The 15,577-nt window shown below is 30.6% G+C and overlaps 4 protein-coding genes across 5 annotated transcripts; 2 read left to right on the top strand and 2 right to left on the bottom strand.

Annotated features, from left to right (window-relative positions):
* The first annotated feature begins 218 nt into the window (after positions 1-218).
* Positions 219-3,896, top strand: LOC111423793 (peroxisomal multifunctional enzyme type 2-like). 2 transcript variants are annotated; one of them, XM_023057148.2, is made up of 8 exons: positions 219-503; positions 797-949; positions 1,009-1,325; positions 1,391-1,736; positions 2,154-2,441; positions 2,501-2,968; positions 3,267-3,458; positions 3,517-3,896. In XM_023057148.2, the coding sequence occupies exons 1-8, from the start codon at positions 305-307 to the stop codon at positions 3,732-3,734; spliced, it is 2,181 nt and encodes a 726-aa protein (XP_022912916.2). In that variant the 5' UTR covers positions 219-304; the 3' UTR covers positions 3,735-3,896. The 2 variants fall into 2 exon arrangements, with proteins under 2 accessions (XP_022912916.2, XP_022912917.1); XM_023057149.2 differs by lacking the exons at positions 219-503; positions 797-949; positions 1,009-1,325; ... (1 more) ...; positions 2,154-2,441; positions 2,501-2,968 and adding an exon at positions 3,057-3,189.
* A 3,172-nt stretch (positions 3,897-7,068) lies between these two features.
* LOC111423858 (RAD51 recombinase homolog spn-A) lies at positions 7,069-8,533 on the bottom strand. Its single transcript, XM_023057241.2, has 5 exons — positions 8,332-8,533; positions 7,935-8,282; positions 7,646-7,854; positions 7,460-7,589; positions 7,069-7,405 (listed from the first exon to the last, which is right to left on the bottom strand). The coding sequence occupies exons 1-5, from the start codon at positions 8,428-8,430 to the stop codon at positions 7,157-7,159; spliced, it is 1,035 nt and encodes a 344-aa protein (XP_022913009.1). The 5' UTR covers positions 8,431-8,533; the 3' UTR covers positions 7,069-7,156.
* A 1,497-nt stretch (positions 8,534-10,030) lies between these two features.
* LOC111423824 (immunoglobulin domain-containing protein Bsg) lies at positions 10,031-13,599 on the bottom strand. Its single transcript, XM_023057198.2, has 6 exons — positions 13,326-13,599; positions 12,711-12,828; positions 10,728-10,891; positions 10,560-10,670; positions 10,178-10,499; positions 10,031-10,125 (listed from the first exon to the last, which is right to left on the bottom strand). Exons 1-6 carry the CDS (start codon positions 13,381-13,383, stop codon positions 10,074-10,076), a joined length of 825 nt encoding a protein of 274 aa, XP_022912966.1. The 5' UTR covers positions 13,384-13,599; the 3' UTR covers positions 10,031-10,073.
* Positions 13,600-14,136: 537 nt separating this feature from the next.
* LOC111423879 (Transcription initiation protein Spt3) lies at positions 14,137-15,516 on the top strand. The gene has a single exon (XM_023057263.2). It carries the CDS (start codon positions 14,263-14,265, stop codon positions 15,136-15,138), a length of 876 nt encoding a protein of 291 aa, XP_022913031.1. The 5' UTR covers positions 14,137-14,262; the 3' UTR covers positions 15,139-15,516.
* The last annotated feature ends 61 nt before the right edge of the window (positions 15,517-15,577 follow it).

Raw genomic sequence — 15,577 nt, 5'->3', positions numbered from 1 at the left:
AAGTCAAATTAACTATAATGTTCTATCGCCATTTTATTACATAAATAATAAATAAAACAGTAACTAAATTTATTAGTTTATTAAAATAAATTATACTTTTTAAATTTAATTTTAAATACTACCAATAGAGGTCGCTTGAAACCCCAATCTTAATTGCGAGTCCCACTTTGTCGTATTTTCAACGTTTATCGCCTTTAGATAACATTTTCAACGTCCATAGGTCAGGTCAGGTTTATAAAAGCACGGTTCCCAACGGTGATTGAGCACTTTTTGCATTCGTTTGCTGTTAGTACCATAGTTTACGATGAGTGGTGATCAGCTGAGGTTTGATGGACGTGTCGTGGTTGTTACCGGAGCCGGAGCTGGTCTCGGAAGAACCTACGCACTTTTATTCGCTTCCAGAGGTGCTAAAGTCGTCGTTAACGACTTAGGGGGTGGAAGACACGGCGATGGAAAATCTTCAAAAGCCGCCGATGATGTTGTGGCTGAAATTAAAAAAGCAGGTAACTGTTTAACCGAGTAATGTAGCCTATTTAAATTTGATTTTTTTTCTAAATCTTAACAAATAATGTAATATAACGTGATTATAAGTATTTTTTGGACAACTTTTCATTTAAATGTTAAATTTAAATGTCAAAAATGCGAAAAGATAACTGTTTTATCGACTTTTTTGGAGGAATTTTTATGTCAGAATTTTTATAATAAAAATATAAATTATCTAAATCTAATCACTTTATCTTAAATAGAAATTGTTGTTTCAGTGTTTTTAAAACTCAAAAATATCGATTTTTTTAAGGTGGAACCGCTGTTGCTGACTACAACTCAGTTGTAGAAGGAGAAAAAGTTATTCAAACTGCTTTGGATAATTTTGGACGTGTTGATGTCTTAATCAACAACGCTGGTATCTTAAGAGATAAATCTTTTGCAAGAATTTCAGACCAAGATTGGGGTAAATCCTTAATTTATTTAAAAAAAATTCTAAAAATCACTTTTTAATTAATTCTTCAGATCTTATCCAAGCTGTTCACTTAAAGGGGGCTTTCAAGACAAGTCAAGCTGCTTTCCCCATCTTCAAAAAACAAAACTATGGCAGAATTATTAATACCACATCAAATTCAGGAATTTACGGCAATTTTGGCCAAGCTAATTACTCCGCTGCTAAAGCCGGTTTAATCGGTTTGACTAATACTTTGGCTATTGAAGGTTCTAGAAATAACATTCATTGCAATTGTATTGCTCCAACTGCTGCAAGTCGTTTGACTGAAGATATTCTTCCTCCAGATATTTATAATGAATTAAAACCAGAATTAATTGCTCCAGTTGTGGTAATTAATCAATTTAATCACTTTGCTTGGAAATTCTTTTTTACTTTTTATTTTTTTGTTAATAGGCTTATTTATGTCACGAAAGTTGTACTGAAAACGGTTCTGTAATTGATTCGGCAGCTGGATGGGCTGGAAAAGTTCAAACATTCAGGTCTAGTGGAGCTCTTCTTAGAGGAAGCATGAGCGCTGGTGTTACCATTGAAAATGTTAGGGATAATTGGAGTAAAGTGGTCGAAATGGGTGGCGCTAAACATTTGAGTAACATCCAAGAATGTACTTTGGAATTAATGAATTCGTTAGAGAAGTTACGTGAAGGAATTGGATCAAAATCTACTTCTCAAGACAGTTCATCTGATGAAACTGAAACGTTCACTTATGAAGAGAAAGATTTGATTTTGTACGCTTTAGGAGGTAAGTAGAGAATTGATCAACAAAAATTAAATAAATGACTTGTCAAATGCTACAAATCTTATCTTTGGGACTCCTTTATAAGAGTTTATCAGTTACTGTGTTTTAAAAGGTCACTACTTGGTGTTTACTTGGATGGTTTTGAGATAATTTATAAATATAAAAGTTGCAAGTCATGGAAAACGTTTATATTATATTTTTTTTTATTTAACATTTTTTATTTTTGTTATTAATAATTATCTTTTCTTAATCAAATTGAAATAAACTTTCTTAATTCTTTATTATGAATTCAGGTAGCTTATGGCCTTGGTAATTGAAATAACATCCTTGGCCTCAAGCAACCTTTATTACTATAGCTGGTGGAGACAGAGTCATATAAATGAGAATAATTAAGTAATTTAAATTGTTTTAACTTTTTAGTTGGAGCATCTGTAACAACAGAAGAAGAATTGAAATTCCTTTATGAAAATCATGAATCCTTCAGCCCCCTCCCAGGTTATTTCGTATGTCCAGCTTTAACAGCCCTTTACATGTCAAGATTAACAACTTCTGCTGTTCCTGGAAAAGAAATTTCTTTAGAACGTATCCTTCATGGTGAACAATACTTAGAAATCGTTGGAGATTTAAAATCAAGCGGAACTCTTCATTCAAAATTAAGCATTTCCGAAGTTTTAGATAAAGGATCAGGCGCTTTAATTGTTTATCAAGGTAAATAATGTATTTGATTTCAAATATTTGTATAACTACTTTTTTTTAATATGATCTAGTTGATACTTATGATGAAGAAGGAAAACTCCTCTTCAAAAATCAAATTGCAAGTTTCGCTGTTGGTAGTGGAAATTTCGGTGGTCCAAGAACCGGCACAAAATTAGTCCCAACTGCGGCTAAACCGACGAGAAATCCTGATGTATCTCTCCAATACAAAACCAGCGATGATCAAGCCGCTCTTTACCGTTTAAGCGGTGATTTTAACCCACTTCACATCGATCCCAATTTGTCGGCTTTAGGAGGTTATGAAAAACCAATTTTACACGGATTGTGCAGCTTTGGTATTTCGACCAGATTAATTATGGGTGCTTTCGCGAATTACGATACCAGTTTAGTAAAAGCAATTAAATGCAGATTTGTTAAACCTGTACTTCCGGGACAAACGCTTAAAGTAGAAATGTGGAGAGATGGAAACCGAATTCATTTCGAAACTTCCGTCGTTGAAACGGGACAAGTTTGTATTGCAGGTGAGAATTAAAATTTTTAATAAGGTTAAATGACCTTGGTTTGAATTATTTAAAAATGGCGGGTTCAACTTTGAACTAAACGCCATCTAGTTATGCACAGTCATCACTTTTAATCATCTTTTAATCAACACTCCCATTTTTAATTCAGTTGGTTTTCCATTATAAAGCCACTAATTCGTTGTTACTTAACCATTTTGCGTTTACATTTCTTGGTTCAACTTGTATGTGAATATTTATCTTTAAATAATCTCTTATTGGAAACATAACCTCAATTTTGAAATGTATGTTTTTATTTTAGGGGCTTACGTCGATCTTAAAGAAGTAAAACCATCAATTAGAGGTAATAAAATGTCTGGAGCTGGTTTAGAAAGTGACGCAATCTTCCAATTCATCATTGACAAAGTTAAAGAAACCCCCGAAAAAGCTAAAAGTGTTAATGGTGTCTTTTTGTATAACATCACTAAAGATGGAAAAGTTGTTAAACAATGGAGTAAGTGTTTAAATAATGATTAATATCCTTTTTTTATATTATTTTATATTTTTTATAGCAATGGATTTGAAAAAACCAATTGTTTATGAAGGTCCAGCTAAAGCTGGAACAACTGTTCAAACAACTGTAACTGTTTCTGATGCCGATTTCGTACAAATGGCTACTGGAAAGTTGAACCCACAAGCTGCATTCATGAAAGGTAAACTAAAGGTAACCGGAAACGTTATGTTGGCCCAAAAATTGGGACCTCTACTTCAAACTGAAGCTAAATTGTAAGAATTTGAGATATTTTCTACTTTTATATTTGATAAAAAATCATTAAAAATAAGTGGAGATGTAAGCTGTATGATACATTTTTTGTGTCCATTATATTTGTTTGGTGATTATGTTTTTTATGCAATTTTTTTGTTGGAAATAAACTTATATTGTTAATCTGTACATTTGCTTTTTTTATTTTACCTTTAAAAGTTATCCAACAAGTTTTTTTTAATTTATTGCTGATAATTGTTTTGTAACTCAAAACATACTTTAACTTTTAAGGCTGTAATCTCAAGGCCGAAAATTTAATTCTACAAGAACGCGTTTACCATTTGATATAGCCAAAAAATTTTCAAATAAAAAATGTATAGAAAGGCGAACTCTACCGCCGCACGGTGAGATATACACCGAATTAAATTATGATTATTTATTTTTTATTATAATTATGTCCGCGATGGAACTAGGTAAGTTCTATGTCTTATTCCTAAACATTTTTATTATTAATTTTGCTCTAATCATCTTTGGTGCAAGATTTAATGCCCTGTATTTACATGTAGTTCGTTATACAGGTGTGTCAAATGTCTGGAATATAATAATTTCGCCGTTTGTGGTTTCAAAAAAAAATGTTTCAAATAAAAAATTCTTTATCAACCGTGGCGCATTTTTTGGCGATATTTGTTTGTTTACATTTTTTTTGTTTCGTTGCTATGGCAACCAACATTGTAATTTTAAATAGGATGCATATTATGTTTTTTTTGCATATTTTGATAGATATCAAATCATATGGTTTTACAAGAAGGTATGTACAAAAATATACAAGAAGGTATGTATAAGAAAAAAATCGAAAAAAAATGCGTTCTCTGAAAATATTATCAATCAACAAATTACAATCAAAGCAGGCGTCGAAATAACGCCGCTGGCAGCTTTAAATGTCAAAAAATTGACAGTTTAAACGAAATATGGCGCAATTAAGTGAACGACGAAGAATCCAAATCTTAATGATGAAGTTACAAAGTGAAGCTTTTACACTGTTCAACAATAATTTCCTAGATACACAAATTACACAATTATAGTATCCAAAATATTAAAAAATTCTTTAACACCGGAAGTGATAAAAACCAAAAAGTGGACGGCCGAGGACAGCCACCAATGTTGAAACTACATTAAATGTAGTACCACCATACCAATGCATCATTAATTTTTCATAATTGTTGAAACTGTCATTTTTTTGACGTTTAAAGCTGTCAACGGTGTTATTTCGGCGCCTACTGTAATTGTAATTTACTGATTTAATATTTTCAGAAAACACATTTTTTCTCCACTTTTTTCTTATACTCATATGATTTGATATGTTCGTCGCATAGAGGGATTTATCTATCAAAGTGTAGTTCATTTTTTTTTCTATAATACCTGTCAAATTGTTGTAAAGTTGGCAAAATTAACAGCGAATTTTGTTTTATCATGTTTTGAAATAGGTAGATATGTCACACTGACGTTTGAGCTTTCGTTATTCCTTGGTTATTCCAAAAGAAAAGGTGCATAAAAAATGTTGTGGGGTATTTATTTGCCATTTACTTACGTAGAAAAGGTGTTTTGTTCTATTTAATTACTTTTTTGCACGTTTTTACAATAAATATGTACTTCGTTAAAATCGTATATAAGTATCTAAAAATTTATTAGTTACTAAAAATCAGGAAAATAACATAAATTTTATAAGGGTCCTAGATAATACCAGTAGAAACCCTAAAAAATTTACATTGACAAGTATTATAGAAAAAAACGAACTATATCCAAAATAGTATATTGTTTTATATGGAAGAGAAGCAGTGTTTTTTATGGCGTGGTCTGTCGTTTAGCGACGAACGCAGTGAGTCGCTAATGACAGATGAGCCGTTAAAATTGTGGCGTGTCCGACAGTTTGCCGGACGAACGAAGTGAGTCCGGCAATGACGGACCAGCCACAAACGAAACTGCTTCTCTTCCGAATAAAACATAGTATTTTTTCTTCAAACGTCATTTCCAATACGGCGCTAAAGTGACATGTGCTTCAGCGCTATGGCGCTAAAGTGAAATTTACTTTAGCGCCATAACGCTGAAGTACTTTTTTGCTATGTTGATCTTAGCAACCGTCGTTATGCAACAATGACTTACTTCTACCGCGAGTAAACACGACAACAAAGTTGTCATTTAATGACGTTTGAAGAAAAAAGCATATGTATCCCAAGGACAGTAGAATCTAACAGGACTGCTACATCCATTGTTGTGACAACCTGCCCGCAAACTACGTCACACCATTTTCCACGCCCAGCTGTTGTTATGGTCTATGCATTTGCTGTGTATTTTTAGAGGTTATATCCTAGACGTATTCATATTATTTTTAAAGTTTTATGTTTTTAGACGTATTAATGTCTATCATATAACCTCTAAAAACACAGACAGTTACCAGGCGTGGCAAATAGTGTGACGTAGAGTGCGGGCAACCAACCCGTAGTGGACTACAAAAATACAATGCATGTAGCAGTCCTGTTAGATTCTACTGTCCTTGTATGTATCCCATTTAAAATAACAATGTTGGTTGCCATAGCAACGAAACAAAAAAACAATACAAACAAAGAAATATCACCAAAAAATGCGCTACGATTAATAAAATAATTTGCATTTGAAACATTTTTCTTTAAAACCGCAAATGGCGAAGTTATTGGCTATATTCCAAACATTTGACACATGTCATCTTAAATTTAAAAACAACAAAAAAGAATGGCAGAAGCCCGAAATTATTTATTATCTTTATTTCTATCTTTGAAAATGAAGAAATTCATGATAAATTGAGCGGTATGTACCTATAAATTAATTAAAATTGTAAATAAATTAAAAATAAATGTCATTAAAGCGCCATCTGTTGTTATCAAACCATATGTCTATAGAAAAATTGGCCGTTCACCAAATCTGCGTTGGTGATCGTAACCCGTTTGCGTTTGCCAACGTAAACGAAATTCTCTGGCGAACGCGCCCAATAACAAATGTTTAATATTATTAATTATTATTATTTATATTACTATTTTTTTTTAGATTTCCAAAGATCCAAACTTTTGAAACGAGAAAAAGAAAAATTGAAAAAATTTTATTTTGATAGGTTGCCTGAATTGGTGGATCCACGCCACACTAAAAGTTTAGTGATTCAGAAACTCGGTGACCTTGAGACAACAGCCCAAAGTAAAAAACCATTTAAACAAATTAAATTAATGTCTTTTATAAATTGTCCATAATTCAACCTGCTAATAGAAAAGGAATTTTATCAAAATTTTTTTCATTCCTACTTAAAAAAAATTAATTAGGTAATAATAAGAACATAAACTCTTAACATTTTTATACAAAACTTACAAAAAAATACATTTTCACTTAAATTAAAAAAATCATAGGATAATTAAAGAACAAACAATTTACTCTTGCGCATCATTGATACCATCAGCAGTGATAGCAAACATAGCTTCACTTTCTGGTAAACAAGGGGAATCATATATTTTACAAACACGCGTTTCTCCTCTTCCTTTCCTTAAATATAACCGTGTTGTGGAAGCGTGAGCCATAATATTACCTCCAATAGGTTTTTTTGGATCTGCATTAAACATAGCATTTCCTCCATCAACTTGAGCAACAACTTGATTGGTAAGCACAACCGCTACACCAAACTAAAAAGAAAACAATATAAATCAATAAAATATTTTTTTTTAAGCAAATATTACCTCATCTGCCAAACGTAATAACATTCTTAAAAATCTTGCTAAATGCATTTGTCGGGCTGATAATTCACCTCTGCCAGAATAATCTGTCCTATATAAAGCTGTAGCACTGTCTACGACTAATAAGCAGTATCTGCAATGATACAATGTAAAACAAATTGACTTAATAATAAAATGATTTAACCTAACCTTGATTCTGTCATCATAGCAGAAGCTTGTATTAACAATTGAGTTTGATGATCAGTATTGAAAGCTCTAGCATATGCGACATTATTTAAAACTTCTTCTTTGGACATTTTATATCTTTCAGCAATTGTTAACAAACGTTCAGGGCGAAATGTTCCTTCTGTATCAATATATAAACATTTAGCATCACCACCATTATGTTCTGTAGGCAGCTATTTATTTAACAATAAAGATACATATTTTTAATATCATGTTGATAAAACTGCAATGGTATGCACGAATATAGATATACCTGACAAGTAACAGCCAATGTATGGCAAATTTGTGTTTTTCCAGTACGAAATTCACCGAAAAGTTCTGTAATAGAACCAGTTTCAATACCACCACCTAATAACCGGTCTAATTCCTTTGATCCTGTGGTTATTTGAATAAGTTCTGATCGTTTTTGATGAATACTAGTAGCTGTAGTGAATCCCATAGGAACCAACTTAGCGGCTTCAGCAATTATTTTATCCGCTTTACCGTCTGAGATTCCTTTAATTGTTAACAAATTCTTTTTGGGGGTATATGCAATTGATTCAACAGTATGATAGCCAGCTTCTTTTAATTTTTTGATATCCCCCGCTGTAATTCCATTTCCCTACATATAAAACGTTAACTTTTCGTTGTTATTAATATTTGAACCTAACCTCTAAACTAGTAAGGAGTAGGGGACCACACATATCAAATCCCTCATCGTCTTCAGACACCTCCCTAGGGGCTGTGGTTTCTATCGATGTTACACTCATTGAGATTCTTTTTTTTAAACGCAATTCTTTATTATTTATATATCTGAATGAAAATATTTTTCGCGCGACCGTTTGTGTTAATTTAAGTTGTCAAATTTACAGTAATGCCAACATAATGCTTTAAAATCGAATTAATTTAAAAATGTCATTTTTCTTCTGTAATAACGTTATTTATTTTATTATAAAATAGCTAGAGATATAAATAACATACTAAACAGCAATAATACACGTAGATTCAATGTTTTTTCTTCGCTTGAGGAGAAAAATTTTTTCGCATAACTTCTTTAATTTCGTTAACACTAAAAGGTGGTTGTCCATTATAAACCCTATTATAATCGGGATTTAATCCAGTAAATCGATGTTCACCATTAAACATACTACCCGCATAATATAACCCACTTAAATCTCGCAAAGGATCACTGGATCTTCGATTATCTAATCTAGCTAAAAAACACAAAATCTGCGTTTGCGCCACAGATTCATAAACATATAAGCCTTGTTTATAGATATACATATATCTATAAATATAATCATCTAAGATATAAGCTAAGACGTCAACAGCTTATTAGTACTTTTGTTCATCCAAAGCCTATGAAATTCTATCGGCTCTTAATTGCCTTTGATGCTTCACCTCGTCAAACTCATTAATAGCCATTAGCTCCCCAAACTCATCCATTTTCTCAATAACAGTTAGTAAAGGAGGTTCTTCATATCTTTATGTGAAAGAAATTTATTTATGTTTTCGTAATATTCTCTTCCACATTGAACTACTGGGTGAGACAATGCGACTATATCATTCAAATAATGATTCAGCTAGTAGCTACTTTTCTTAATAACTGGAACAAATTTCGATAACTTTCGGTGAGTCGCAGTTATAGTAAACATTGTTTTTACATACTATTCTGGTAAGCTCTTGCTTTTTTTCAAGACTTATTTATGTCAAGAGTTATAGGGCACACCCAACATCTTTTTCAGATTCTCTTAGCGGATCCTGACACGCGCAGTATTTTTTGTTTGAAATCTTGGCCAAGTGTTTATTATTAAGGATAAAATTTATTACAAGAAAATATCTTTCATTTTATAGAAAAAAAAGAATGTTTTTATTAATTTCCAAATGTTTAAAACCAAAAAATGAACAGGAATAATGGTATATTAAATTTGTAAATCACACATAAACGATTACTTGTGCCTAATTGAAACGCTAAACGATTGTTTAATACTAGTACCCTTAAGTACTTAATCTCGTAATAGATATTATATAAACATTTATTTTATAGGTTAACCAGCTAATTTAGTTAATTTAATTTACATTCTATTTATCTTAAAATGAATTTAGTATGAATATTTCACGTTCATTTAGAGTTAGAACTGTTTCCATTAAATTATCATAAATTACCTTAATTAAAAAACTTAGAATAGATGTATTTACATAACAAAAATATTTCTGCACATATATACAATAATTTTTTTGAATTTTTTAATCTTGTGGTTTGTATCATAGCACACTAAGCAAAACAGTTAACAATAATAGTTATTTAATTAACAGCCCCTACAATAAACACGTATATTTACGTTAATGGAAAGGTTTTTTAAACATAAATTTAGTATTAATATTATTTTATTTCCAAATTTTTAGATTTTGTTTACTGTCTATGTCTTAAATTAGAATCCTTTCCATGATCTGGTGTGTTTTTCCTATAAATAAAAATATACAAAGATATTTTTAAAATTTGCTTTGTTTACTTACTGATCGGGACTTTGATCGGTATCACTTTCTTCTAATTCAGTTTTATTCCTTTTCTTTTCATAGATAAGAATAATCGCGCAAAGAACAAAGACCTCTAAACAAATTCCTAAGAAAGGCCAAAGTGCGGCATATTTGTCCTTAACTCTAACCATGGCCTCATCAAATACAGTTTCATTTGTAATCAACGAACGTCCAATACATTTATAGGGGCCTTTATGAGTAATATTGACATTATCAATTAACAAGACAGCATTGGTGATATTTTTTTCTGGATCAGGTAATAATGTAACGTGACCGGAGGATGAGGAATAATTAATTTCACCTGTAATTAAATTATTAAGATTAAAACATGGTTTTAATACATTTTAATTGCAAACATTACCAACACTCCAAGAAATTTCTGGCACAGGTTTTCCAACAACAGCACAAACAATTCGAAGTTTTTCTCCTTCAACTACATTAACATTTTCAGGGGTATTGACTTGAATTGTGGCTAAAAACAAAAAAAAATAGAATGCTTACGTCGAATGGGATTGATTTTTATATTTACTAGCTGCACGAATTGTTGCAGAATCGCCATCTTTGCTAATACAAGTATAGTTTCCTGCGTCGTCATCAGTTGCTTTAGAAATTGTTAATGTTACGTTATTATCGTTTGATGAATATGTTGCACGATCTTTTAATGTATCTACGACGTCTTTATCATCTTTTTTCCTAAAAGAAAGGGTAAGGTTACTGAATATTTTGGAAGGTAATATGGCTAATTATTACTAAATACGAAAAATGGGGAAATAAATAAGGAGCGGTAATAAATGTTTAAAATTTGGTATAACCTAACCTTAAAAACAGGAGAAAAAAATTTCTTTAACCTCACTTTAAGCAAACATCAATTTATATCGGCAACTTTATAAAAAAGCGGTTTGGATTGCGATCTGGGTTGGGTTGCGGTTTAGGTTGAGTTGCGGTTTGGGTTGGGTTGCGATTTTGGTTGAGTTATGGTTTGGGTTATAATTTAGGTTGGGTTGCAATTTAAAATGGGTTGCGATTTGGGTTGGATTACGGTTCTCTTTTAAAACTACAAATTTGTTACAACCTAACCTCAAACGTTCCTTTATAACCTTAAAAACTGGAGAAAACCATTTTTTTCTTTAACCTCATTTTCAGCAAACATCAATTTATATTGGCAACTTTATAAAATGTATATAACATGAATCCTTCACTTTGGAAACTACAAATTTGGTACAACCTAACCTCAAACGTCCCTTCATAACCTCAAAAACTGGAGAAACCAATTTTTTTTAACCTCACTTTCAGCAAACATCAATTTATATTCGGCAACTTTATAAAATAACGGTTTGGTTTGTGATTGGGGTTGCAATTATGGTTAGGTTACGTTTCACTTTGGAAACTACACATTTGGTACAACATAACCTCAAACGTCCCTTTATAACCTCAAAAACTGGAAAAACCAATTTTTTTCTTTAACCTAACTTTCAGCAAACATCAATTTATATCGGTAACTTTATAAAATGTATATAAAATGAATCGTTCACTTTTGAAACTACAAATTTGGTATAACCTAACCTCAAACGGCCCTTTATAACTTCAAAAAGTTTCATGTTTCCAAATAGAACAGTTTAAAAAACATTAATTTTTTCCTTTAACCTCACTTAGCAAAGCACTTATGCTAACAACAAGCTGTTGATAGCGGATCTAAAAAAGCATGGTAGTAGCATGCAGTTGATGATTTAGAAGTTAGACAGGTAATGTTGAATGATTTTCATATGCTCCCCCTATATAAAAGATATTGTGAGGTTCATTAGATTTAACAATATGGAAACCCAGAAAGATAGAAAAAAAACAGATATATTAGCACTTATATGGGAAGTATCTGATATGTTTGCTGCAAATTGTCAAGAATCTTATGAAGCATCAAATACTGGTACTGGAAATATGGGCACTTTGCAATGCCAAAACATATTACAATTGCGACATTTATCTGGAAAGATTGTACAAATGCATGGGAAATTGTAAGTAAATCATCTTTAACCTAAAGACCAATATCTGAGTTTATCACAATTTAATTTTAGAAATATTCGATTTTAATTAACATCAAAATAAAATGTTATTTGAGCGAAAATCTTCCATAATCTTAATAATTTCCATAACAATTTACTTTTTAGTTTTAAATTAAACCATAATAAACATATAAATTAATCAAAAACTATATTTTTTGTTCGTTTCAAGACTCCACATGTCACTTAATAAACATTCTTACATCACAATAGACCATAATATCTTGAGTGTTTTTTAAAGATAGCAGCATCATCATGATTTGTAGTACAGTAACCACTCATACATTTAATTGCATTAAATAGGATTACAGTACAATTCATCTTCTTATCACACCTTATCACCTAGTTATTCACACTTTCATCTTAAGAGTTTAAAATTTTCTAGTTACTAATAAAAAATTTAAACATTTAAATAAAACATATACTTTAAAACATTAAGACTTATAAAAATTAATTACCAAACAAATTGGAGAGCAGTGGCATTTCCGTTTTTCACATTACATTGTAAAACCAAATCTTTTGTCAAGTTGTATTTTACTATCTCCTCTGGAGCGATTACTTCAACTTTAACATCAGCTGGAAAAAAGTAATAAGAACTAAATTAAAATGGGAATAAAGAAAATATTTTTTTTACAAGAAAAATTAATGATTTAGGTTTCCTTGTAGATCTATTTATAACTACAAACCACTTTAAACCAGATAAACCTACTTTGTCCATCATAAAAAAAAACTTATTATTAAAAAATTTCTTTTTAAACACAAAATTCTTGATTAAAAATGTTATTTCAATTTGTTTCAAAGTAATAAGTAATAAAAAAGGCAATAATTGCTTCCTTATCTTTAAATAAACAAAACTATTGAAACAAATAACATTATTTATAACAAATTCACACTAAATTAAAAGTACTAGTCAGATGATTGATTTTTTCTTTATTTATTTTAAAACTTTCCACAACAAAGATTTCTTTTGTATCAATAACACGCTGATGACTCATTCTTTCATCCACCTTCCTCATCAATCTCATCATACAATAAGAATGATTAAAATACATTCTTTTCAAAAATATACTCACCAGAAAAAGCGATGTTTAGGAGACAACTGAAAATTAACGATACAGAAATGAGTTCCATTCTTGTAAGAACCACCTAAACAACGGTATAATCAATCGGTGTTATTCAGCACGAAACATGTAATTTAGTGGTAAAAATTTATGTTCGCGACGAATGATAAGAAAAGATGTTTCGTGACTGAACTTCGATCACAAAATGGCGTTCGATAAAATTGCGGACCACGATATAAAAGTTTCTCTCCCGTTCTCGTTCTATATTTACGTAACTTCTACATCTGTACGAAGTGACGTTAACGTGACATGCGCATTATTAAGTCGCAATTAGCACAATTGTTTAAGAATTTATACAAATATTGACTTATGTGTGTTAATAAACTATTAAATTAGTATAGTACTTATCTTCTTATCTTTACCATTTCTTTTTGAAATATTTCATCATTTAGATATGAATTCTACAATTATTTTCAACAAGTTTATATATATATATATATCTTTATCTAATTATTGATATGAATTAGCCTTTTTAATTAAAAAAGAAGTTAGGTTAAATTTCACTTTAATATTATTGACAGCTTTTTGAAATTAATGTCAACGTTGGTAGACTGGAAACGAATACCAACTTTATTTAAGAAATAGACTTTTTAAACGCAAATAATATTTCTAGACTACTATTAAAGCTATTTATTGCTAATCATTACAAATAATGTGTATTACAACTTTAAAATGGCTAAAAATTTAATTATAATCGTTCAATAATTCTACCTTAAAGAATTCTTTTAGGCAACCAACCTAACATATATCTTACGACAGTTATAAACATAACTTCATGAAAAGGGCTTCGTTTTTACAGTGGAATTTTTAAATTATAAAAAGAAGTTGTTATAAATGTTCCTCAATTTTCTGATTAATCGATCGAACATCCCTATAATATAGTTTAGAAATGGATTCGCAAAAGATATCCTATTATAATGAAATATCATTGATGATGTTTGGTTTTGGTGATAGTCACACACCAAATCCAGAAACAGTACGATTAGTTGAAAGTATAGTGTTAAGTCAATTAAGATTAATAGTTCAAGAAGGTTTAAAACATTCTGAAAATAATACATTGAAAGGTGAACATTTGGTGTTTTTGATGCGAAAGAATAAAGTAAAAATGCGAAGATTTGTGAAATATCTTCAACACAAAGACATGAAGAAGCATTTAGATTCTGATGTTGTTGATTTAACTGATAAGCCAAAACCTCCTTTACTAACATTTATTGAGAAAATGGATGAGTTTGGGGAGTTAATGGATACTAATGAGTTTGATGAGGTGAAACATCAAAGGCAATTAAGAGCCGATAGAATTTCATTGGCTTTGGATGAACAAAAATATATAAAATTTGCAAAAGCGAGATGTGCCTCTTTCAATAGCAAAGAAATGTCCCAAACTAGAAACTTTGAAAAACTTCGTCAATGGATTGATCCCAAAAAAGAAGTTAATTTTACAACAAACTCATTTGATGTCTTAGCTTATTATGCTTATGAAACCGTGGCGCAAATTGCAGATTTTGCATTTTTAGCTAGATTAGATAATCGAAGAACCGGTGATCCTTTGGGGGATTTAAGTGGGTTATATTATACAGGAAGTATGTTTAATGGTGAACATCGATTTACTGGATTAAATCCTGATTATAGTAGGGTTTATAATGGACAACCACCTTTTAGTGTTAATGAAATTAAAGAAGTTATGCGAAGAATTTTTTCTCCTCAAGCTGGAAAGTTGTGTCTTGGAAGAAAAAACACTGAATCTATTTGTATTATTGCTGTTTAGTATATGACTCATATTTTTAAACAAAAATAATAAATAATGTGTATTACAATTTTAGAATTACAAAAAATTTAATTATAAAATAATTCTAGCTTAAAGAATTCTCTTAGGCAACCAACCTAACATATATCTTAGGACAGTTATTATAAATATGTATTTGCTGTAGTTGGTCTGAACCGGTGCAAACACAAATATTTGCCATTAAGCGTGTGTCTATGTCGGCTTTGAGGAATAAGTGAGGAATGGAGAGCCAGAGAGAACGCCAGATTTCAAGAACAATTTCAAATGCGAAAGTTTCATTTTATATTTCATTAATGTACATACATTTATTTCTTAACGCCTTTACATCTTAACATTTAATAAATAATACATTAACTTCAATATATATTATTATAATACTCTACATTATTATCTATAATATTTTCTCATTCTTTAGTTAGAC

Source organism: Onthophagus taurus, chromosome 7 (genome assembly GCF_036711975.1).
Source record: "Onthophagus taurus isolate NC chromosome 7, IU_Otau_3.0, whole genome shotgun sequence".
Classification (NCBI taxonomy): domain Eukaryota; kingdom Metazoa; phylum Arthropoda; class Insecta; order Coleoptera; family Scarabaeidae; genus Onthophagus; species Onthophagus taurus.
Note: the sequence above shows the minus strand (reverse complement) of the source record. Positions and strands in the feature narration are given on the sequence as shown.